Here is a 26609-nt window from a genome sequence, read left to right on the forward strand (position 1 = left end):
GTTCAAATTCCCATGGAGTGCAGTCCTGTGGGGAATTCTTAGTAGGACATTACTTAGCCCGTCTGTCTGTCTGTCTGTCTTTCTTTCTTTTTTTCTTTCTTTCTTTCTTTTTCTTTCTTTCTTTTTTTTAAAGATTTTATTTATTTATTCATTCAAGATAGACATAGAGAGAGAGGCAGAGACACAGGCAGAGGGAGAAGCAGGCTCCATGCAGGGAGCCCAACGCGGGACTCGATACCGGGACCCCAGGATTCCCTTAGCCTGTCTTTCTGAGTATGGTGAGAACACACAGTAATCTGAGAAATAATGTCCTCATGTATAGAAGTATGAAACTCAAATGAACTTCGCTGTCATGTACAATTTGGAGTGTTTATAGAATTCTGTTTATTAATAGGATGAAACTGAAAACCACATTTCAGTGTACGGAATGCCCAGCTATGAAATAAAATTTGAAAAACATCATTTAGACCAGAGAAAAAAACATGGGAGGGGAATGGATTAAAGCACCTGTCTAGGGATCCCTGGGTGGCTCAGCGGTTTAGCACCTGCCTTCGGCCCAGAGCATGATCCTGGAGACCTGGGATCAAGTCCCATGTCAGGCTCCCTGCATGGAGCCTGCTTCTCCCTCTGCCTCTCTCTGTCTCTCTCTCTCTCTCTTCATGTGTGTCTCTCATGAATAAGTAAATAAAATCTTTAAAAAAAAAAAAAAAGCATCTGTCCAGATATATTTGAAGGTCTGTCATATGAAAGAGGTAAACTTTTGTGTTTCTCCAGAAAACAGATACGGAGTTAAAATAACTTAAAACAAAACAGCCATAGCTATTTAAATGGATTGCCTTGTGATGGAGTAAGTTGCTCATCACTGGACTACTATTAAAACAGAGGTTGGATGACCTGTTCCTATAGGGAAAACTGTTACTTCCCCCTCTGCCAACTTTCTAGAGTCCAAATCAGCAGTCAGTAAATTATAGGCCTTGTGCCAGTTTCAGCCCACTGCCTGTTTTTGTAAATAACGTTCTATTGACATATAGCCACTCTCATTAGTTTCTGTATTGTCTATAGCTACGTTCGTGTAGCAATGGCAGTTATTATATAGTTGCAACAGAGGCCCTGTGGCCTTGCTAAGCCTAAAATACTTGCAGTCTCTCCTCTGACAAAAAAAAGTTCACCAATTTCTGCTCTAGAGCTAGGAGAAGATTATGTGGGTCCAGATAGGTGTAGGAAGTGAAATGGGTTGAGAAGCGTTCCTCAATCCCTGGGATGACCCAAAATTTAACTTAAATTTTCTTCAAAAAATTGTTTTTGACTTTTAATTCATCTAGAAATTTTTTTGTATTGCTCTGAAATCAAAGTTCAACTTTATTTTCTACTGAATAATAGCTAGCCAGTTGTTCCATCATTATACATTTAATATAACCATCTTCTCACAGTTTGAAACACCATCTTGATTACGTATTCTATCCGATTACATGCAGTGTGTGTTTATGCACACACTCCTTCCACTCATTTCTCCATTCCTTCTAATGCTAGTAATAATAGTTTTGACTGTAGTGGCTATGTTTAGTGGGTATGTTTAATAATTGAAAAGGCAATTTTTCTTATTCTTTTCCTTTGGAGCTTTATAATCATTTTGTTAAAAAGATATAAAATCATTTTGTTAATGAAAAATTGCATAGAGATTCTGATTGGAATGTAAATTTTAAATATGGGGAAAATGGCAATTTTATTAAGTTTCTCTGTCCAAATTATTTTCAAATCTTGTGTTTTATGTCCTTAAATAGGATTTATGCATCTGAACCAAGGTAGGGAATCCAAAATCTCTAATAGAAAGAATCTTAAAACCCTTTGGCAAGACATTACAAATCAAGTCAGTAGGCAGATAAATTGGGGGAAATATTTTAGTGTATGTGACAGTTTAACTATGAATAATATGTAAAGGATCCAAACAAATTGATAAAAATAAGCAACTTCATAGAAAAATGAGCAAATGATAAGAATTTATAAGAAATATAAATTATAAATAAATATATATTTATAAATTTATTATAAGCTAATTAATATTATATATATAAATTATATATAAATATAAAATAAGAAACTGACAGAATGCTTATTGCAGCTTGGTTGATTATGTGAAAACAATGGAAACAAGGTGTATGTTTATGATAAAAAAACTGGTAAATGAATTGAGGTGCATGCATACAATGAAATAATATGCAGCTATTATAAAGGAGCTAACATTATGCCAGTTGACTTGGAGAGATTTCCACAATGTATTATGTGAGAAAAATAAGATTCAGAGCCATGTAGGGAGCTTGATCACAGTTTTATAAAACAAGTAATAACCGTGTCAGGAAAAAAACCTACATGTAGATCTATTTGTAGATGATTCTTTGAGTATAATTAATGGGGAATGGAATTCAAAGTAGACAGGAGAGAAATTTATTAGGAAAAATGATATAAAATAGAAGTGTCCATAATAAGCCACATGGTATGATATAGTCATGTTTCTATAAAATTAGATGTATATACCTTCTTCTCTGAAATGAAAGAAAGTCAAATTCCACATGACACATTTGGCTTTCTTTGTAAGCTTCTCTTGGCTTATTCTTTGACCCAGGTTGGTCCAGATGGTCTGATGAAGTTAAATGGCTCAGCCCTTAACAATGAGTTCTTCACTTCAGCAGCCCAAGGCTGGAAGGAAAGACTCTCAGAAGGTAAGTGCTCAACTTCTTGTGCCTCCTAGAATTATATATGTACTTGGAGCCACTATGAGGGCCTATTGGCACCTTTGTGCCTCAGGGTGTTTGAGCAATTTTGGTAAGCTTAAGGACAGGGTATTTCGGTAAGGTAGAACCAGCTATCTTGTGTGAAACAGTACACTGACTTTTGTCTGGAACCTTTGTAACCAGGTTTTGCTCCAGATGGAGTCTAGCAATGTTTGTTTAAGAATTCAAAGTCACCTTTGAATTTTAGGAAACTAAAAAACTACATATTTTTAGGCCTTGTTCCTAAACATTTTGATTCAGTGATTCTAGGTTAATGCCCAGGAATTAAAATTTTCATAAGGAGAATATAGAATTAGACTTATATTGTTCGATTATGTTTGTTTTCCAGTATACATGGAATACATAACATTTGAAAGGTCATAGCTTAAACAGGTGTGAGAAGCTTTAAATACACTTATTTGTAAGGAGAGCACTGGGAATACTATATATTGCTGACATTTTTGTCAGATCCCTAGCATTTAGAGTTAATTGACCAGCTAATTAATATTTATATTGTTCACTGCAATTTTTGACATTTACTTTCCTATTGTTTTGGTGTTTTTTTTTTTTTTTTTTTTTTTTTTTTGGTAGGGGGGCTACAAATTCTGTATAGAAGAGCTCTCTGACTGGTTACTCTGGTCCTATCTCTTAAAGATTTCCTTGAGCAGAGACCACTTTTTTCTGAAAGAACTACGGTTATGTATGCACTTTAAAACATAAGTATTACCATCACATTTATTTTAAGAATAATTTGATAAAGGATATATGCCCTGCCCAACCCTCTATTTTTTTGTTTTTTCTTTTTGAGAAGAGAGCAAGCTGTGATGGGAGGAAAGGGGCGAGAGAGAGAGAATCGTAAGCAGGCTCCATGCCCAGTGCAGAGCCAAAAGCAGGGTTGATCTCTCGACCATGAGATCATGACCTGAGCCAAAATCAGGACTTAACCAGCTGAGCCACCCAGGCACTCATTTCGCAACCCCTGTTCTTTTTTTAAAAAAGATTTTATTTATTTATTTATAGAGACAGAGAGAATGAGAGGCAGAGACACAGGCAGAGGGAGAAGCAGGCTCCATGCAGGGAGCCTGACGTGGGGCTCGATCCAGGGTCTCCAGGATCATGCCCCGGGCTGCAGGCGGCGCCAAACTGCTGCGCCACCAGGGCTGCCCCGCAACCCCTGTTCTTTAAAGTAGATTTATCAATAGTGATTCCTTGATTATTATCAATGTTACCTTTTTTGTTTTTGTATATGAGCAGTCACTGCTATACCTAGTCATGTGATCATATTTTATGAGCAGCAAAAACTTTGAACACTATACACATGTGAACAGAATCCAATGCTTTTTATTCCTCATTCTTTCATGCACAGTAGACTCACTAACCTGGAGACCCAGGATCGAGTCCTGCGTCAGGTTCCCTGCATGGGGCCTGCTTCTCCTTCTGCCTGTGTCTCTGCCCCCGCCCCCCTCTGGGTCTCTGATGAATAAATAAATAAAATCTTAAAAAAAAAAAAAAAAGGTAGTTCTCGGATTCTGACAGGCAGATTCCTCTCTTCCTACTCCTATGCCCAGGACTGTGTCCTCAAACACTTTACATTCCATATTTTTACCCTGAAAACACCTAAACTTCAAGTCTACCATTTCTTTCTCTTATTCCTTGATGTTCTAGGTAGTAGAGATAAAAGAGCACAGCCTTTCTGAGGCACAGTTTGAAGATGGCCTACCCAGCATATTGCAGTCCTCTGCTGTTGGAGTGGGAGGGATTGAGATAGTTAGGAGTATATGCAAATAAGTGTCATATTCAGAGCAATGGGGTCATTGGCATGTTGAGTAGGGTCACAGCTGTTCATTATGCAGTAAAAGATAAAAGGCACAAAATACAAGTTGCCTGAGAGAAACAGAAGTTTAACAAAATGCCCAGTGGCATTATTTACTGAAAACACATGACTTTTTTTCCAGTGGAAAAGAAATTACAAGTTCAAGGTTAGTGATAAAAGAAATCTTAGGGAATATGGTGTTTGGAGCAGGAGGAACATGTTCCAGGAGAGTCCAGAGAAAAGGCACAGGTGGCCTCCATTGAGTACTGAAAACTGCATGCAGTGGTGTGTAAGCATTGGATGTCACCTGATGGCTTTCAAGTGCTCCTTGCCAGTGAGGAATTGTGGGAAATTTCTGTTCCTCTCACATGATAGTATTCTGACTCCTGCATGAGTCTTTTATGATTTACAAATAGTTAAAAGTTACAAACAGCCTATTTCTATTGAATATCTTTTTTTTTTTTTTTGATACATTACAGGTGAGTTTACACCTGAGATGCAGGTCAGAATTCGACAAGAGATTGAGAAGGAGAAAAAAGTAGAGCCATGGAAAGAACAATTCTTTGAAAGCTACTATGGTCAGAGGTAATACCAAGACAGTTTCTGTAAACCAAATGTGAATTCCTACATATATGTCATACCAGTGTTTCATCTTAACTACTTTCCAGAAATTCTAGCCCTCAATTTCCTTCTGTGTTTTCACCAATTCTATTTAACCAAGATTTTTTTTTTTTTTTAATGAATCATGGGTGCACAGAATTGAATTACTTGACTCTTAATACATTACCATTGTGGGTGGGATGGTTTCATTAAAATTTTTTTATTATCTTGTATTGGAGTCCCTTTCTTTGAATATACTGAATCGTTCTTCCAGTAATTTTGTAAGAATACTGAAGTTCTGTACATTTTTTTTCTAGTAGTTAATTATCCCACAAGATAGTAATTTATCCAGAATCAGCAAGGAATAGTAGGAATCCCATAATATGGACCATTACACCCAGGGCATCATTAAACAGCCTCTTTTTAGAAGGCACTCTGACAGGTCTTCATAGTTGAATAAATATACAACCCCTATTCTTTTTTTTTTTTTTTTTTTTTTATTTATGATAGTCACAGAGAGAGAGAGAGAGAGGCAGAGACACAGGCGGAGGGAGAAGCAGGCTCCATGCACCGGGAGCCCGATGTGGGACTCGATCCCGGGTCTCCAGGATCGCGCCCTGGGCCAAAGGCAGGCGCCAAACCGCTGCGCCACCCAGGGATCCCCTACAACCCCTATTCTTAAGGGGATGTACTTTAAATCATTTTTCTTCTAACAAAAAATCCAAATAAAATATTAATGGAGTCATTTAAATAGATGACCATAGAGCTGTATTGTTTGAAGTAGAATTGAACATCCAGAGGTTTGTTGGTTCTCTCTCTCCTTGCCTTCTGCATACCGAATGGCAATCCTTAAAGACACTCTGTAACCACAGTTTAACAACTAATAGCTCTTTTTCTTATCTTGAAGTAATTCATTGATCCCCTTTATGGTCATGTAGGAAGTGATTCCTATTGAGATTAAGAGTCTTACATATTCGCGGACCTGGATGGCTTGATCGGTAGAGTGTGTAACTCTTGATCTTGGAATTGTGTATGTGAGCCCCACGTTGGGGGTAGAGATTCCTTAAAAATAAAATCTTAAAAAAAAAAAAAGAGTCTTACATATTGATATTTTTACAGTCTTGGTATGAGCTTTGAGCCCTTCTATAAAAATGATGGTGTATACATTTAGACTATTATTACAGGTAACAGTTACTCCATAAATATTGTTTATTCCCTCCATAAGCATATAGGTTAATTTCTGGGTCTTTCTTTTGTCAGCTGTTACTTTTTGGGCAGTTTTTACAGCAGGACTGTTTTTTTTTTTTTATTATCTAGTTTTGTTGTTAGCCACTCCATCTCAGAGGTGCAGTATGGATCATTTGAAGTCATTTGAAGTCACCAAAGAGGGTCTTTGCTTTTGCCTGTTTAGTACTCTAAAACATTAGAAGGAATCTCTTGTGACCTCTGCTGAGTAGCCTAGCTCTACATAAGCCACACTGTGGAAGTCCCAGTTGACCTTCACTCCCAGGGTAATTCAGAGGCATTGGTCTCAGAGTTACAGAGCTATACTAAGTGAAGTTTAAACTTTAGGCTTTCCAGAAACTCCAGAGTTTTAATTTTCAACCTCTGGAGAATGTTGATAGCCACCTCCTACTGTCTCCTCAGGGGCCCGTAGATTTCTTGGGCCAGCCTTTCTACAGGTGCTACAGAGTGGAGTTGATCAGGGTGAGTGAGTCTTGGCCTTCTTTCACCTACCCGGTGGGTAGTCTGTGATGCTTGCCTCTAGACAAGACAGCCCCTCTTATAAGCATAAATAATAGTGGTAATTAACATTATTGAGCTTTAATATGTACTAGGTACTGTTCTGAATACTTTATATGCATTAACTTAATCACACCAACAGTATAAAGTAATATACCTCAGTATATAATTAAAGACTAGTGACTTACTTAATGTCACATGGATATGTCGGAGCTAGGGTTTGCATCTAGGCACTCAAACTGCAGAACTTCATTAATAATAATAATAGTGATGATATATGAGGAATACTTACTATATGTCAGGGTTTCTTCTAGGCATTGCTATATACTATTATATCCTAATGCTTTCAATAACACGGGCCATTTCTCAACCAGAATGTTTTTTTCTTCTACCTTTTAGTTCTGGCCTGAGCCTTGAGGATTCAAAGAAATTGACAGCCTTGCCCAGTGATCTCAAAGTAAAGAAAACCCCAGCTGAGCAACCAAAACCCATGCTTCCTTCAGAGGCCTCACCTGTCAGTGTAGTCCCGGTAATTCCCCAGTCAGGGTCTAAAGAAGAAGTGGTGCAAATACCATCCCCAGTAAGAAAAGAAGAACATGAAATCCAAGATACGGTGCAGCCAAACCCCAAATCCACAGAGCCCCTACTTTCCTCAGCAAGCAATACACATGAGCTTAGCAGCATTCTTCCCATCAAGTGCCCAAAGGGTGATGATCTCTTGGAGCAGAAGCCAGTTGCCTCTGCTGAACAGGAGTCTGAGAAAGAGAATCATCTCACTACTACAACTCCTAATTATAACAAAGATGAAGGCCAAGAGGCTTTAGTTGTGTCCCCAAACAAACCCAAGAGTCCTGGGGTGGAAAAACCAGTAATGAAGCCCATAGCAGAAGCAAGTCCACAGGAGACCACTGCAAAAGAACCTCCATCAGCTCTGATTGATCACAGCCCAGAAAGCCTCAAGAGGAAATCTTGTATCATCCAAGAAGAGGCCCCTGTGAGCTGGGAGAAAAGGCCACGTGTCACTGAGAATCGCCAGCACCAGCAGCCATTTCAAGTCTCTCCACAGCCCTTTCTCAGTAGAGGGGACAGGATCCAGGTGCGAAAAGTACCACCTCTCAAGGTAAGAGAGTGGGAAGAATTGAAAAAGAGAGATAGTCTGAACACAAAGTTTCTGGTCTTATTAAATTTCAAGACATTTGTGGCATTAATGCAGAAGCAGTTGTATATATTTGATAAGCATATAACTGTGTTCTTACATAAAAAAATTATTAATAAACAGGCATTAAGAACTGCATTCCTACAGATACTTATTAGTGTTTGAGTAAGTAAGGTACCTGGGTATCTAATGTAGACCACCTCCACCCACCCTCCCAGTTGGCTACTGTCATATCTTAAGATAGTTATGGAAATTATTCTGTCTCATGTGACAAAATAAGAAATAATGATAATTAACAGAAGGAAGCCATTGGTATAATCAAGAGATTTTTGTGGCAAGAACCATGATATTTGTAAGTCTACTCTGGCCCTTTTCTGCCGTAACTGATTTGATGTTCTGTGGCTCTAGAACTACCTTTAGTTCCATCTTTTTAAAGGAAACATTTGACTGCCATGAGTCACTGCTGATGACTTTAGGGACATTGGTAAGGTGCAATAACCTTGCTAAGCTCTTCTGCTTAGGATATGTTATTAACTTCCATGTTACCATTATATTGCTGCTTATCAAATCTTTCACATTCATAAAGTGGTGTCCCTATCTTAGTTTATAAAGGCTACATCTAACCAGTAGGGAGCCCTTTAAAACCCAAATGCATTTTTACCTCTGACCTAAAAGTTTATTAATACTTGGGCTTGTGCTTAGTATCAGTTTGTGGGCCATTTATTCATTTAATAAATAGTATCAATAAAGTTTTGTTTTTGGTATTTATTAATACTGTTGTATCTACTACAAGCCCAGGCACTGGGTATTATTCATTCATATATTTGGGTATAAATAGAAAAAGGTGCCACATAGAAATACTTTTCCCCCCTTTTTTTATTTAACTTAAATGAACCAAAGTTAGTTCTGTTGGGAAACCATCCCTTAGAAACATTCAGTTGCTAGTACTTGACCCATTTCATTTACTATGTGATTTCTCTCATTTTGCTGCATATTCCTAATCATATGACATTCTTTATTACTTTTTAAGATTTATGCGCTTTGGAATCACCCTTTTAAAAAAATTCTTGACCCTTTTCTACCATTAACATACCTTACGTGCTTTGCCAGAGATGTGATTTTTTATGAAAGTCATTTTTGCTATTCTTTTTTTTCCACTTTTACTATTCTTACAAAAATATTGGAAACCTTTCCGTAATGAATGTCAGTCAGAATTTCTATCCAGACCTGAGAGCTGAGTTACAGTTTAGGTTTTACTTTATATAAATAATACTAGGTGAGATCATTGTTTCTATTACCTTATTTGTATAGAGGCTGAATTACAACCCCTTTGGTCTGCTTTCTATAATCCAGAGAGATTCCATACTGAAAACTTAAGTCTACCATGACTGTGTTATTGTTACTTAATTTTTTTTCCTTTCTTTCGCTTTCTTCTTTTTCCTCCCCCTGAACTCCCCTCCCCACCCCCACCACAGAATACTTTCTACCAGATTGCTGTAATAACTCTTAGCTTAGGTGGCCATATCTCAAATCTCACTTTCTGAGACAAAACTTAATGTAATTTGTAACAGAGCAGAACCTTTTAACCAAAACTTAGGAAGAAAAATAAAAATTTAATTATATTACAAATATTATATTTGTGTGTATAAAAGTTACGTATATGTATGCACATACATGTTATAACATGGATATCTGTAACATAATGTGTACAGAGAGAGAGAAAACTCAAACAGGCATTATGTGTTCTCTATTCAGTATATATTTAAAAAAGAAAATCTGCCTGGCTCTACCAGGCGTGGGCCTCTTGGTGTTTAATTGTTACCAGTGCCCATGCCCAGACAACATTGAAGCTTTAGTGCTTACAAAGTGTAACATCTCATTTATTTCACATCAACAGATAATAGACCTATTTGCATAAATAACTGAAACTTATTATTTTTACATATTAAAACTTTTTCTTTGAACCACTTTTAATAAAATTAACATTCTAGTAATGATTTTTAGCCATTACAATAGATATTATTTATTGTGTTAGGTATATTGTTATTCTCAAGACTGTTCTGTTACAAGGTTGTTTGTCCCTATATATTACAATTCCCTTAAACAATTGAGCTTTTACTTTCTTGGATTTAATTTTCTGGTTTTATCTACTTTCTTCCTCCCCTTCCTACTAGTGTCTTCTAGATGATATTACCAAGGGGCAACAATTGCTTCTTTCCCTCAGTTGATAGCCTCTGAAATACTGTGCAGTTAGATGTAAAAGAGATGCAGTGTTAAGAGAGATTAGGTACATCTCATGATGTGGGATGTGCGGACTTCGTAATGGCTATTACACAGTCCCACAGCTCTGACTTCTGAATGACAGAGAATCCATTTCTCAGGACCACTGACCTTTTGAGAAATGGTTATTGCAAATAAACGGTTTTAGTGACTTTATTATTCTTAATTTAGGGAGTTCCAGAAAGATGACCTGCATTTTCTTAGAGTTCCATGCCTTAATTTTTCTTTCTTTTTTTTTTTTTTAAATTAAAGGCGCTAGAAAGTCTGTTGTAACAGTTATTTGCTCATTTAAGCTCTGGCAACTACTAGAAGGGTCTAGATTTTGATGCATTATAATTTAACTCTGATAGCTTCCAAAGTATTGTTTCAAATAGGAGTCAGATTCCTTTCAGATACAATATTTTATGATACGAAAGTCAGTGGTTTCAAACCTGGTGATATATCAGGATCTCCCAGCAAGTGTTTCAGAAAAGCATTTTTTTTCCCTAGGGTTCTAATTTGTAAATTTGGGATAGGATTCAGAACATATATATTTTTAAACAGCTCCTCGAGTAAGTATAAAGGCAGCCAGGGATGAGAATAACTGTGGTATACGTTATGTACATACTCACTCACGTGGATGGACAGAGTAGGGTACATCCATGGATCACTGTGTGCCTTCCAGTGCTGTCTAGAAGCCTGTGTCATTGAAATGATTCAGCCTGTATGCTGAAATGTGCATGCGTGTATGTGTGTAGAGCAGAGGAGAGCAAGAGTTTTCCTTGGACCTTGAATGGAGAGCTATGAAAAAAAAGATAGTGGTATGCTTCGTCTCTCTCACACACACACATTCGAAAGTGCAAATATCATAGCAAGGTGTGTATCTTAGGTAATAAGCAGTTGTGAGTAGTAATGCCCTTAGGAGGGAGTTGTGTTGAGAAAAGAAGCATGGGGTGGAAAAGATGTCAGGGGAGGAGAGGTTTTGGCACCAGTAGAGAACATGGAAGCTATAGATGAAGTCAAGTTGCTGTCTCCTCGGTTTGGTCACCGGCCGTGGACTTCCCATCTTTGTCCCTGGTGTGCAGTGTTTACTGCAGAAATTCAGGTGTTCGTGAAGTTCCAGTATTCCTATAAATGAAAACTAAACTCTGGGGTTTTTTTTCTCCCTCCTTCTTTCAGATCCCGGTCTCCAGGATCTCCCCCATGCCTTTTCCTACATCGCAGGTCTCTCCCAGGGCTCGTTTTCCAGTCTCCATCACTAGTCCTAACAGAACAGGAGCCAGAACTCTTGCAGACATCAAAGCAAAAGCCCAGCTGGTCAAAGCACAGAGGGCAGCAGCAGCCGCCGCCGCCGCTGCCGCCGCCGCAGCCACCTCCGTTGGAGGGACCATTCCAGGACCTGGCCCAGGGGGTGGACAAGGTCCAGGAGAGGGTGGTGACAGGAAAACTGCTAGAGGGGGATGTCCAGACTCAGACAGAGGTGATGCACCTGGAAAGGGCCCCACACTGGAATTGGCAGGAACTGGAAGCAGGGGAGGTACGAGAGAGCTTTTACCCTGTGGTCCAGAGACTCAGCCCCAGTCTGAGGCCAAGACCCCAGACCAGGCACAGCCTCCTAGTGTCTCTGGAGCACAACTACAGCAAACCTCCTCAGTGCCTCCAACCTCTGCCGTCGGTGGAGCACGCACAGGTGTCCCATCAGCAGCCCACACTAATGCACCCCCACCAGCTGTAGGGAAACCGAATAATGAACAACTGAATCCCACCAGGGCAACAGCCACAGTGGCCTCTCTGACCCACCCACAAGGCCCCAGTAACTGCAGACAGGAGAAAGCGCCTTCTACTCCAAAAGATTCTGCCCTAATCTCCGGTGCCTCACCTGTTTGTTTTGCAGCTGATGGCACGGTTGAGTCCCGAGCAGGTTCTAGTAAGAATATACCAGATCTTTCAGCCTCAGCGGAGACAGCTGCTAGTACTTCGGCGGATATGACTCCCTCTCCTTTAACATCTTTATTAACAACAGCCACTTTAGAAAAGCTTCCTGTACCCCAGGTTAGTGTAACTGTAGTACCTACGGGATTAGCTACATCCTCGAGCACTTTGCCAGTAGCTTCTAGCCTTAAAACTCCAGGAACTCCTTCAAATATGAACGGACCCATTTCAAGGCCAAGCTCCAGTATCCCTGCAAATAATCCTTTAGTCACTCAGCTGCTTCAGGGCAAAGATGTTCCCATGGAGCAAATTCTGCCTAAACCTCTCACCAAAGTTGAAATGAAAACTGTTCCACTGACTACAAAAGAGGAGCCGGGGGTAGGAGCGCTCCCAGGCACCCAGGTGGCAGAAAACAGCAGCAGAGAGGAAGGTAGTGAGAGGCAGCCCCACCCGGCTCTGCAGCAGCTGGGTAAAGCCTTGCACAGTAAGCAGCTCCCCCAGGTTCCCAGGCCCCTTCAGCTCTTTTCAGGTAAGGAACTGAGGGACTCAGGCATTGACACACACCAGTACCAGGAGGGGCTCGGCAAGGCCACCCAGGATCAGATCCTTCAGACTCTCATACAGAGGGTTCGGAGGCAGAACGTTCTCTCGTTTGTGCAGCCCTCCCAGTTCAACTTCACTCACTCAGGTTTCCAGTTAGAAGATATCTCCACAAGCCAGAGGTTCATGCTGGGTTTTGCTGGCAGAAGGACATCAAAACCTGCAATGGCAGGACACTACTTACTAAACATTTCCACCTATGGCCGGGGTTCAGAGAGCTTTAGGAGGACCCATTCCATAAACCTTGAAGACCGTTTGTGTCTAAATAGCCCAACGGAGGCCTTGAAAATGGGATATACTGACTGTAAAAATGCAACAGGTGATAGTAGTAGCAGCAAAGAAGAAGATACTGATGAGGAAAGTACTGGTGATGAGCAAGAATCTGTCATGGTGAAGGAGGAGCCCCAGGCTACTCAGGGCTCTGGCAAGTGTGAAGCAAGTTCGGGACCCCACAGTAGAGAAACTCTGTCCACCAATGATTGTTTAGCAAAAAAGAATGTGAAGGCGGAGACACCAGCGCATGAGCAAACCACTTTAAGCAAAGAGAATTACCTGTTCAGTAGAGGCCAAATATTGGATGAGAAGACCCTAGCCAGAGATTTCCTTCAGGTGGCACAGAAACAGATGGCTCATGCAGTGAGAGGGAAGACAATGCGAACCAGCCCTGAGCTTTTCCATTCTACCAGTCTCCCTCTGACTGCAGACAGTCCTACCCATCAGCCGCTCCTGCTTCCACCCCTGCAGACCCCCAAGCTGTATGGAAGCCCCACCCAGATCGGGCCGAGCTACAGAGGCATGATCAATGTCTCCACCTCGTCTGACATGGACCACAACTCTGCTGTCCCAGGGATGCCTGATGGCAGTCAGGTGTCTGGCAACGTAGGTGATGTCATGTCCTTTTCGGTGACTGTCACTACTATCCCCGCTAGCCAGGCTATGAATCCCAGCAGCCACGGCCAGACCATTCCCGTTCAGGCCTTTCCTGAAGAGAACAGCATAGAGGACACACCTTCGAAATGTTACTGCCGCTTGAAAGCCATGATCATGTGCAAGGGGTGTGGAGCATTCTGCCATGATGATTGCATTGGCCCCTCCAAACTCTGCGTTTCCTGCCTTGTCGTTCGGTAATGCAGCTAGAGAGAGAATACATTGTAAGGGAGGCAGGGAGGGAAGGGTTGATGAGATAAGGTTTTTTGCGTCCTTTTGGGAATCACAGAAATAAATAAGTAGGTTTCAGTTGTCTTAAGAGACAAATGTTACTTAATCAGGAATACAGAGTACAGATCTTACATTTTAGAGGAAGAGCACCTTGTATAGTAAGTCTAGGTCAAGCAAGACTTTGTGAATTTGTGACAAGTTTGCACTTAAAAAATCATGTAAATATGTCACATTTTGTTTTAACATTGTTTTCCCAAGTGTTTAGGTAATAATGTATTACTTTGAATTCAGATTTATGTTTCACTTCACCCTGACTCTGAGAAAAGTTTAATGCCATGCATGGTTAAAAGGAAGCTGTCTCTCTTTTTCTCTCCTTTCTTAAGAGACTAGAAAAAGGAAGGAGAAATGACCGTTCAAGCTGATTATGTCATGACAGTCTGCAGGCTTTACGTAGATTATTCAGCTTTTGCGGGATTTAGATTCAGGGTTTACTCAGTCCCTTTACCTTAGACAGAACCTTCTTAAGTTCAAATTGTTGATAAGGTATTCATTTCACAGGTGGTAAATTCAGACTCTGAAAGCTCATGACCTGGTCCTTGGCTTCCACAAACCAGTACTGCTGCCAAGCTCTCTGCTTGTGGTTTGTGGACACGTGCCCTCCAGACCCCCTGCCCTGAGATGGTGAGCGTGGCCCAAGAGGGGTGTGCTGCCCTGGGCCCCTGCTGTTAGCATAGTCTATGCGGGGCCATAGTTCCAGCAGTAACCCGGGCACCTCGGCAGTCATGGGAGCTTACAAACAGGTGTGAAATACTAGTATGGCAGTAACAAAAAATGTTAGTAACGGGTGATTTGAACTATGTGTTTTGTTGGGCAAGGGAATAAAAAGTGCAGAAACTATTAAACTGAACATAAAGAACTTTGGAAAATGATTTTAACACTAGAAACAAGGTAGCCTCTCTTTTCTTCTTCTTGCCCAACTGTGTTCCCTAATGTTCTGTAGTCTGCTGTTGTGCAGGAGGAAAAGATCCTTGTTGCCACACTTGCCTGTTCTGTTAAGCCTGTTTTGACCTCCCCAGGCATCTGAGAAGTATAGAGTAATCTTATTAAATATTACTTTGAACACGATGTGTGCGTGCACACATGCACACACACAGTAAAAGTTAGACGCTTCTCCTGTTTTAGAAAATATGTCCTCTGTTTTGGATGATTGCTGTCTATGCACTAGAAATTTCTAATGTAAAGGGACTTAAGTAAATGGCTAAGAGAACATCTAGAAAGGAAGATTAATTATTTCCAAAGTTTTGTTGCTTATTTTTGCTGACTCTCTTTTGTTTCCTTTGTTGTTGTTTTTTAAATCTTGTCTCTAGTGACTGAAGAGTTTTTGAGTACATATACTTAGGTCATGGTTAAAGGACATTAAAATAAATCTACAATTTACCAGAATTTGGTATTAAAGAATTGGGTATTGTCAATGTGCATCATTTGCATATTGATCTTAAGTTTCCTAATTTCAAGTGTGTAAAGTAAAAATATTACCACAACCTAGTACACCTGTAGTTGTACTTAGTATTCAGGATGTGATATTTACCATATGCAGAACAGTGTAAACTTATTAAGTCACATTCCAGATTAGGAGAAAGTAGACAGTAATTACTCTTTGCTCTTCACTATTCTGTTACCCATTCTTCCCCACCCTCTTCCACATTATACACACTTTTAATACTTTTGAATCCCATAAGAAACTTACTGCTTCACTGTTTTTCAGTTTTGGCTTCTGTTATTTTTTGTGGCTTAAGGCAAATATAGGATTAATATCTGTGTTCTAGTTTCAGCCAAGACAATAGGATGTTCTAACTTTCCTTTTCCTTCCTGCACACACATAGCTAAAACATAACGAAGGCTGCTTGGATCCAGGGATAAGGAATATTCTCAAGCCAGGATCCAGGAGGAAACAAACATGGTTCAGTTCCCCAAACTTCGAGTACTCTGGGTAGTCCAAGGGCAGGGGCTGGAAGGACCTATTGCTGGTTAAAACTCTCTATGCTCAGCTTCACTCTGCATCAGGGCCAGGACCCAGGGCTGGTCTGCATGCTGAAGTGCCTGAGTAGTTCGGAACTGACCCTGTGCTAAAACATTAGTTACCAATTTGGCTTGATCAAAGTGAATTTTCTTCTTTGCACCTTTCCTGTCCTAGAAGAGTCTCTCCTCCATGGTTCCCCTAATCTGAGGTTGAACAGATAAACCAGGAAAGGTGGAATGGTTATCAGGGATTTTTAAGTCCACTTGGAGAGCAAACCGTATCGTGCCTCTTCATCTTGACCAGGCTCTTGCAGATAGGTCCCTAAGCATTATTATTCCCCAGATTCTCTTAACAAGCAATACTCAGCTAATAAAATATTGGCATTTATGATTGTCCCTAAAACAGAATTGGTCAACTAGGTACACTGCCTCGATCTCGACAAAACGAGAGAATAGGTTCTCTCAGGTTGGTAGTAAATTGAATACAGTCCGTTAGTTTGCTTCAAAACAGTGTTTTCAGATAGAAAGTCATTCGTTTTAAGAGCTGAACAGAAAAACAACAGCAACAATCCAAACACATTCCAGTCTGGCCTTTTGAAAATGAAGCAGTAGGAACAAGGAAAATCTTTATATTATTGAGAGCATGGTACTCCAGAACCATGAAAGCAGTTTTTAATCTTAGGTTTTCAGAGTTGCTTTACCTTTCGGTTCAATCTAAAAGGTTGCTAATAAATGCTAAGCTTTTTTTTTTTTTTTTTTTTTTTAATGGTATTTAGTTGCACTATTTCCAGTGACTAGTCAGGCATTGTGCCTGATATTTATGCCTCCAGGGGATGTCTCTCGAGCCTTCAGGTACCTTCCATTGTAGGTCACCTTGGGGAGATAGCATTAACAATAAATATGTCATCTCAGTCTTACTTAATGAACGTTCTGAGTTGTCTAGTAGAGAAGGTTCCCTGAATCTTAAGAAAAAATTTTGATTAAAATTCTCCATCCTGTTAAGCAGAAGATAAAGCCAAATGACCTGGAGTTGATCGCCCTACTCTTCCTTAACCCCTGTGCTCAAGATACTGAAACTATCTGTGGTAACCCATGTAACATTTTAAGTAAGATCTGGCAAATGGGACATTTTTGTTAGGAGTAGGGGAAGCGTACTTGCGTGGGCTGGGAAGGCACCCAGATGTAGGTGTTTTAGGAATTATCTCAGATTTAGATAAATAGCCAAAGGAAGACCTCATTGCCTTCCTGGTGAAGGTATAAATTCATACATATTGCTGACTTGACAGTTACCATCCTAATTGCTTATTATTGCCTTTCTCCACCTTAGAGCCCTTACCGAGCTTTTGGGTGAAATGATTTGTTATAACGATGGAGTCTTCTCTGGTCATTACACCACTATTTATTTCTAGAACTCACTGTCAGTGAGTAGTGCCAGGGTTTTTCTCTTTGACCTAGAGGTTTCACTTCACAGCAAAGAGGGAAAAGTCCCTGTTGCATTACCACAACTTGCTAAGTAAAAAACTTGGCCAACGGTAGTTTTCAGCTCAATTTATAGAATAGTCCAAAGAGACTCTGAGAAACATGATGATAGGCAGGGATCTTTCCTCCCATGTTTCAATACCTACATACCTATTGAAAGGGAACAGTAGGTAAAACATTTCCTAAAGTTGAAGTGAGAGCTTCATAGATTCTTGGTTACTTTATTTTTTTTAATGCTTTACATTTGATACAACTATTAAAGATCAATTTTAAAAATAGCTTTCCAGTAATATATTTTAAGTAATATATATTTTAATATCTATGTAAAAAGTGACAGTGGAAGACTTTGAATTTCTCATATATGGTATGTTTAACGTAGGACCTCACTGTTAAGGCACAAATTGTTACAAAGGAAGTTACTCTAAAGACACTCAGATTATTTCCAGAAAATGCAATAAGGGGAATAGTTTTGAAGTTTATTTTTTATTTTAAAAGAATATCAACTTATTTACCACAAGCTATTTTTTTTCCTTCTGGCTTATAAGGTTTGTACAGACTGGTTTGGTAAATGCTAAACTTTTGTGTCTTTTTGCCTTTTTAAAGGAATTGTTAACATTGGAATTGAGGGTATGTACAGAGAAGTTGGTGTCAACACCATTTAAAAAGTCATATTTTTTCACAAATATAGAAAAATCATTTTACATAAGAATTTTAAGTATTTGCAATAAATATATGTATATAGATTGTATGTATTCATATATTCTTATTTTTCATTTTATTATTAAGTAAAAGATAATTAAAGTGAAAATAAAAACCTTGGACTTTTTGGTGAATCTTGAGGTCTGACATCCATCTGAGAGCGGTGTGGGTAAGGGCCCTCAGCTGTTGCCTTATATTACCATTGGAAGATTAACAACAGATTGTATAGAAGGGTAAAATGAGAAATTTGGTGATAAACAAATCAGGGTAGCATATTTCTTTCAGAACTCTAGTAAAAATATTAAACTTGCCTAATCTGTCTGTCTCTGCTTTCACCCTTGAACTGTTCTGTCTCTTAACCATGGGATGTTACTGGGAACGTTGAAAAACAGACACAAAAACATGGTGCATTCCCTTTTTTTTTTAATGTGCCCACTGTTTGCTTCTAAAACAAAAAATGGTAAGAAAATATCTCAGGGGTAAAATAGGTTTTTCTTTCTCAACTGTGGTTAATAATTCATTAGCAAACATTCACTGCCACAACCTTCTAAGCGATAGGAGTATGTGAAGAAATAATCCCATGAAGATAATCGAAAACTTGTTTTCTCTTTACCAGTTCTTCTCTGAGAAGTAAGTTTCCTAACTGGTTCTGTATCCTTCCTGATTGATCTGGTGAGGGAGTTTCAAAACCAGTTTTAGGTCCTTCCTAATGGATCTGGAGAGCTAGAAGAGCTAGGAGAGCTTGGATTTTGATCTCCCCTGTGTCGGGAAGGGCATTTATGCAAATGAGGACTCAGCCAGATATTAGGAGAGCTTAACTGCCAGTCTATATCCTATACCTACAGATAGCCTGGAATCCTGCTGTTCAAGAGAATTTTGTGGTTGCAAATGTTTGGTTTTAGGATATGATTGAAGGAGCAAAATGATACCTAGATAGTCTTTGGAAATAGATATCTAGTCTATTGTTTAAAAATGAATAATTTATAGATTTATTGATGAAATAAAAAATAAGGTCAGAACTCCACGAATGTATCTTAGTGACCCATGAAACTGACTCTTCTAGTTTCCTAGTTCTCCCCATAATTCCTCAGCTGTGATTATTTCACTGATAAAAGTAGCATATTTTGGAAATTAATAAGGATTTATAGAATGCTTTTTTTAAAAGATTGCCTTGTTATCTTTCAAAAATTGAAATTTCAAACATTGGGGTTGCCCAAAGACATTGAAATTGAAGATCATTTACCACTCCAAGAGAACAGCATTCTAAATCTTTGCTTAAAATATGCTTTTAAATTTTCGTATGTCTCAGGGAACATCTGCATTCTTATAATTACCGTATATCATAGAAGTGAAAGTGAAATATTTAAATGTATGTGAACCAGTCCATTATGGCCATTTACACACACACACACACACACACACACACACACACACACACCGTTTCTAATACATATTTATAATTATTTAAATGGGCCTCCTACCTCACCGGAAGTAAAATTTCTTCATGTTCAGGTTAATGACATAGGAGCCTAAATGTGTAGTTGATGTGCAGTTGAATGAGAAAGAGCAATATACTAGAACACAACTTCAACTTGAATCTCCAATTGTCCATTCTTTATTTACATCACAGTCTAGAAACCTGTGTTCAATGCTTTTGACACTACTTGACCACAAACGGTCTTAAGAAATAAGATTTTGCATAATGTGTCTAGCTGGTTTTGTGTACAAATAATGTTATTCATTGATTCACATATTTCTCAGAGCATCTACTATGTGCTAGGCACTGTGATGAGGTTCAGGTTTTATAAGGGTAAACAAAAGCAACCAGGTAAATTGCAAAAGGTCTTCCTAACATATCAGTAGCCATACAGCACATGTCTAGTTCAGGGCTCAAGGAGTAATAGATACCACATATTTCCCAAGACACGATGGAAATTTAAGTGTAAATGAGTTATAGAAGGGACGTGTTTGAGGCACTGTTTGAAACAATGGCAAAACATGGAGAAAGGAAACGCATTGCCCCTAGATGAAATAACATGGAAGTGAAGAAGATGTAGAATTCTTAATAGAAACTTAAATTTCTTAGTAACATCTCATTTGAAGAGAGAATCCCGTTCAATTAATTCTGGTCAGTGCGCCCAGAAAGATGCTATAACCTTAACTAACCCTTTCCAATAACTCTTAGGTAAATAATGTAGCCTGCCTTTCCCTAATGTTCAAACCGAAAGGAAGCTAAAGGGAATTAAAACTAAACCTTGATTTTCATTTTGTAGTCTGGTGAGAAGGAAGAGATGTTGCATCCCTGTTTTTTCTCCATAATGGGTAAAACTGGTGTTCTAAAGTTTTTATTCTAGTACAGTAGAATTGGCTCCCCCATCCCCCATTATGAAGTCACAGAATTTTTAACTACAAGAAACTTCAGCAGTACCTTAGTCCTTTTTAGTGGCCTAAATTCCCAATTTTTACTTTAAGATTTTCTGGTTAAAAAAAAATTTTTTTTAAGATAAATCATTGTATTTTGTGAGTGCTTATTCTTGAATTTTCCTTATCATTTATCATTAACTTGGATTGTTGGATTTGCAACTCAAATTCTGAATGCCAAAATATCCATATTCACCTTTAAAAGAGGTATTTGGTGTATTCCACCATGAAATGTCCCAACTTTGCCCAGGAAGTAGGAGGGTGGGTATCCTGTATTTTCCTAATACTTGGTGACCTTAGAAAACTGAGTTTCTTTTACAGAGATGTATAAACTGAGGAATCTCTATACCTCCGTGGAGCTTTCACTCTTAATCAGTAAAGACTATCTCTATAAGAAAGACTTCCCTAAGAAAGTCAGGAAGGAGGGATTGAGCCTGGAAGGGAGAGCCAGAGATGATCAGGCCATAGAAATGGGCTGTGACGAGATAGTGTATTCTCCTGAAGAATAACTTCCAACTCTATTCCTGGTTCTTCAAACTCAAAAGGAGGCTAAAGGGAAATAAAAAAAACCCCACTGATTTCCATCTTGACTGCAAAACCCACAGAATGCCTGGGGAGAAAAAAGGTAAACCCAAGATTGGATTTAAAATGGGTTTAAGTAAACAATTATTCTTAATTTACCCTTTTATGGAGTTTTTTTTTAAGGTTTTGAGTTCACATAATGTTAAATTGCCATGATTAGAATGTGAAATTTGATTTGAGACATTTTATGGGCAAGGTGATGGTTTTCTATTGAGTTATCCACTGGCAGCTTTTGCTGCTGCTCAGGATTTAGTGTTGTGCACCTGTGTCTGTTAAATAATGCCGATGTTGCTCATAAACACTATTTTGCCAACCTGAGTCAACAATTTTATTAACTTTAATCGTGGGTTCTCTTTCTAAATATTTAAAATTTAAATTAGCCCAATAAGAAAGCAGCACATTAAATGTTATCAAAATACTTGAAGATACCTTAGAACTATTATTTTACACACAGCCTGTTCCCTTTCTATGGAAAGTGTGGTACAAAAACTTTTACTTTATTACTTTCTTTCCAAAAACCAATATCTAATGTTTCCAGATACCTAGAGCTTGGAAATGATGGAGTTGGACTTTGGCCCGAGGTTAGCAATTCTCATTTTAGGTTTTTGGGCAATAGCAATTTGAAGACCTGGGTGGTAACCCCAGCTGAACGTATATGTAATCACTTAACACAAACTTTAAAGTAATGAAACTTTTCCAGAGTCTCATATTTGGTTTCTCCTCTGTTGTTGCATAAGGAGATGGATTCTGGGCTGGGAAGGACCTAACCGTTTGTTCCTTGATAATAGACTACTGATTGAAGGGCAGGCTCTTACTGAATTCGTGAAATTCATAGAATCCATGAAAGATCTCGAGTACATGACTAATGAAACTCTGGAAATAAACCTTTCTCAGCCATAAGTGCTATGACCTATTTTTTTTTAAAAAACCCGTCTTAATCCTGTGACTCATTGCATCACACCTTAAAACTTTTTCACCAGCACCAAGAGAAATCAGAATGGAAGAAATGACCTTATGTTGGTCTTGTTCACTTAATCTTTGTGCACATAGGCCTTAGCACTTTGACAGATAAAACTCTGCCTTTTAGCTCCCCTCTCACTATCGTCTTTATTCCTCTCACTTTTAGACCGTTCCTTTTATTGGTTGTATAAAACTACCTTTCTCAATTGAATGTACAATGTTTCTGCACATGGGCAAATTGTATTTTATCTTAATGACTCATTTAAGTTGAATAAAGGCGTACAGTTTTACTCTAGCGACTGTGCCTTCTCTTTTCCAAAGAAATCAGACGCCATGTTGAACGACCCACCTGTTGCTCCTTTTCTTGCACCCGATTGCACAATTATCCCTGGGTCCTTGGCTAAATTTGGGTACTACAAAAAGTGCCAGTCTCTAGGCAACACTTGGGGATTAAAGCACGGATCACGAGCCAAAAAGGATGTGTTGTACATTTCAAAAATAAAAAAGAAACCTATACCCAAAAGCCACAGAAATTAAAGCAGTGTGGTAATGGCATGAAGATAGACATACGGACCAATGAGGTAAAACAGAGAGCCCAGAAGTAAACCTTCACATGTATTGATCAAGTGATTTTTTTGGACAAGAGTGCCAAGGCCAGTCAATGAGAAAAGGGCAGTCTTTTCGATAAATGTTGCAAAACTTGCATATCCACATGCAAGGGAATGAAATCAGACCCTTACCCTATGCCGTATACAAAAATTAATATTGATCTAAGACCTAAACATTGAAAGCTAAAAATATAAAACACTTAGAAGAAAATGAGGAAAATTTCATAATTTGACTTGGCAGTGATTTCTGGGATTTGTCAAAAGCACAGGCAACAAAAGAAAAAAAATGGATTTCATTAAAAACAAAACGTTAAAAAAATTCTGAAACTAAAATCTTGTACATCAGAGGACATTATTCAGAGTGAAAACAGCCCTCAGTATGGGAGAAAATATTTGCAAATCCTATATCAACAAGAAATCAATATTCAGAATATGTAAGGAACTCCTACAGCTCAACAGCAAAAGAACAACCAATTAAAAAATGAGTAAAGGACTGGAGTAGGCATTTCTGTAAAGAAAATACACACAGATGGCCAATAAGCACATGAAAAGATGCTCAAGATCACTAACCACCAGGAAAATGCAAACAAAATCACAATGAGACAACTCCATACCCATAAGGATAGCTATTAAAACAAGGGGCACCTGGCTAGCTCAGTAGAGCATGAGACTCTTGATCTCAGGGTCATGAGTTCAAGCCCCACGTTGGGAGTAGAGTTCACACGCACACACACACAAAGTGTTGGCAAGGATGTAGAGAATTTAGTGTGCATTGCTAGTGGAAATGTCAAATGACTTTATTGCTGTGGAAAACAGTTTGACCATTCCTCAAAACAGAAGTACTATATGATCCAGCAATTTCACTTCTGGCTATATACCCCAAAGAAATGAAAACAGGGACTTGAACAGATATTTGCATATCAGTGTTCATAGCAATGTTATTTATAATAGCTGAAAAGTAAAACAACCTAATATTCATCAATGAATGGGTAAACAAAATGTGATGTACTTGGAATATTCAGCCTTAAAAAAGAATGTCATTCTGACACATGCCACAACATGGATGAACCTTGTAGGCAGTGTGCTAAGTGAAATAAGCCAGACACAAAAGGAATAAATATACGATTCCACTTATATAATGAACGTACAGAAGTCAAATTCATGGAGAAATTAGAATGATGGTTGACAGTGATTTGGAGTAAAGAAGATTGGGAGTTGTGTTTATTAAAGTTAATAAATTACTTATTTAAAGATGTGATATTGGGCAGCCCTGGTGGCTCAGCGGTTTAGTGCCCCCTTCAGCCCGGGGTGTGATCCTGGAGACCCGGGATCGAGTCCCATGTTGGGCTCCCTGCACGGAGCCTTGCTTCTCCCTCTGCCTGTGTCTCTGCCTCTCTCTCTCTCTCTGTCATGGGTAAATAAATAAAATCTTAAAAAAAAAAAAAAAAGTCTGTTTCTGGGCAGCCCCAGTAGCCCAGTGGTTTAGCACCGCCTTCAGCCCAGGGTGTGATCCTGGAGACCCTGGATCGATTCCCATGTCGGGCTCCCTGCATGGAGCCTGCTTCTCCCTCTGCCTGTGTCTCTGCCTCTCTCTCTCTCTCTCTCTCTCTCTCTCTCTCTCTCTCTCTCTGTGCCTCTCATGAATAAATAAATAAAATATTTTAAAAAAATAAAGATGTGATATCTGGGATGCCTGGGTGGCTCAGCGGTTGAGCATCTGCCTTTAGCTCAGGGCGTGATTCGTCCTGGGATCGAGTCCCACGCTGGGTTCCTTGCATGGTGCCTACTTCTCCCTCTGCCTGTGTCTCTGCCTCTCACTCTGTCTCTCATGAATAAATAAATAAAATCGTAAAGATGTGATATCCAATTGTTCTCACATTAAAAGACATACTGAATGACTTTCATACCTCTGTTGGAATCAATTGTCCATATATGTGTGAATCTATTTTCAGATTTCTGTTCCACTGATATACTTGTATATCTTTGCACTAATGCCACATTGTCTTGATTACTGTAGCTTTATAAATGTTTTAAAATCGGGTAATGTTAGTTCTCCAACTTTGTTTTTTACCTTCAAATTCAGTTAGGCTATTTGCCCTTTGATTTCCATGAATTACAGAACCAGTTGTCAATTTCTGTAAAAACAAGTTTAACTGGGATTGTGTTTAAGGTATACAACAATTTGAAAGAAATTGAGATCTTAGTATTTTGTCATTAATCCATATTTCCATTTCTTTACATAATATTTAATTTCTCTTAGCAATGTCTTATTGGTACCAGTGAATAGAGCTTTCACATCTTTTGTCTGATTAAATCCTACATTTCAAGTTTTTTTTACTTTTAAAATTTTTTAGGGGTGCCTGAGTCACTCAGTTGGTTAAGCGTCTTGCTTAAGCATCTGGGATTGAGCCCCACATCGGGCTCCCTGCTCAACAGGGAGCCTGCTTCTCCCTCTCCCACCCCCTCTGTGCTCTTTCTCTGTCAAATAAAAAAGTAAAATCTCTAAAAATTAAAAGTAAAAAATTTTAAATGATCCTATGAAAAATTTTTTAAATTTCAGTTTTAAAGGTCAACACTCAAATTTCTGAGCATTAATTGGTGGATATAAACATTCACTTTACATTCTTATACAGGCTTTGCTAAAATCAATTGCTAGGGCAGCCTGGGTGGCTCAGCAGTTTAGCGCCGCCTTCAGCCCAGGGCGTGATCCTGGAGACCCAGGACTGAGTCCCAAGTCGGGCTCCCTGCGAGGAGCCTGCTTCTCCCTCTGCCTGTGTCTCTGCCTCTCTCTCTCTCTCTCTCTGTGTCTCTCATGAATAAATAAAATCTTTTTAAAAAAATAAAAATCAATTGCTAACCTCGCTTCCTAGTTTTAGTGGCTTCTTTGTACATATATTCTGTTGGATTTTCTATATAGATAACACTGTTAGCTGCAAAGACAATGTTTTATTCTAGATAACTTCTTTTTCTTATCTGCACTGGTTAGAACCTGTAGTACAATGTTGAATACAAGTGGTGAGAGTAGGCATCCTTGTTCCTGATCTTACAAGGAAAGCATTTACTATTTCATATTAAGTATGATGTTAGCGAAAGGTTTCTCCTAGTTGCCTTTCATTAAGCTGAGGAAGTTCCCTTCTATCACCTGCTAGGAGTGTATTTGTTTTTGTTTTTTTAAATCAGGAACGGATGTCAAATTTTGTCAAATGCTTTTTCTACGTCTATTGACTTGATATGGGTTTCTTTTTCAGTTTGTTAACATGATGAATTTCATTGATTGATTTCAGAATATTAATCCAGCTTTGGATTCATTGGTTTTCTCTATTGTTTTTGCTACTGTTTTCTAATTTCATTGATTTCCATTCCCTCTCTCTCTGTGTCTTTTATTATTTTTTAAAGATTTTATTTATTTATTCATGAGAGACAGAAGAGGCAGAGATGTAGGCAGAGGCAGAAGCGGGCTCCCTGTGGGTAGCCTGATGTGGGACTCCATCCCAGGACCTCGGGATCACAACCTGAGCCAAAGGCAGATGCTCAACCACTGAGACACCCAGGCGCACCTCCCCCCACCACTTTCTTTTAAAGTAAGCTCTATGCCCAATGTGGGGCTTCACATGTCCCCAAGATAAAGAGTTGCATGCTCTACTGACTGAGCCATCCAGGCACCCCCATTGATTTCCACTCTTACTGTGTTTCATTTATTTTGCTTATTTTATGTTTAATATGTTATTCTTTGTCTAATGTCTTAATATGGAGGCTGTTGTCAATAATTTGAGAACTTTATTAATAGTGTTCTTTTTTTATTTTTATTTTTT

The 26609-nt window shown here is 38.8% G+C and overlaps 1 protein-coding gene across 1 annotated transcript in view; it reads left to right on the forward strand.

Moving 5' to 3' along the window:
• ASXL2 (ASXL transcriptional regulator 2) overlaps positions 1–22484 on the forward strand; it is a 136575-nt gene extending 114091 nt beyond the window's left edge. Inside the window, exons 10-13 of the mRNA XM_041754542.1 lie at positions 2621–2717; positions 5061–5166; positions 7324–8044; positions 11519–22484. Of these exons, the coding sequence (XP_041610476.1) occupies positions 2621–2717; positions 5061–5166; positions 7324–8044; positions 11519–13999 (3405 nt within the window). The 3' untranslated portion in view covers positions 14000–22484. The remainder of the gene's footprint in view (positions 1–2620; positions 2718–5060; positions 5167–7323; positions 8045–11518) is intronic.
• The last annotated feature ends 4125 nt before the right edge of the window (positions 22485–26609 follow it).

The sequence above is a fragment of the Vulpes lagopus genome, chromosome 5, assembly GCF_018345385.1.
Source record: "Vulpes lagopus strain Blue_001 chromosome 5, ASM1834538v1, whole genome shotgun sequence".
Taxonomy (NCBI): Eukaryota; Metazoa; Chordata; class Mammalia; order Carnivora; family Canidae; genus Vulpes; species Vulpes lagopus.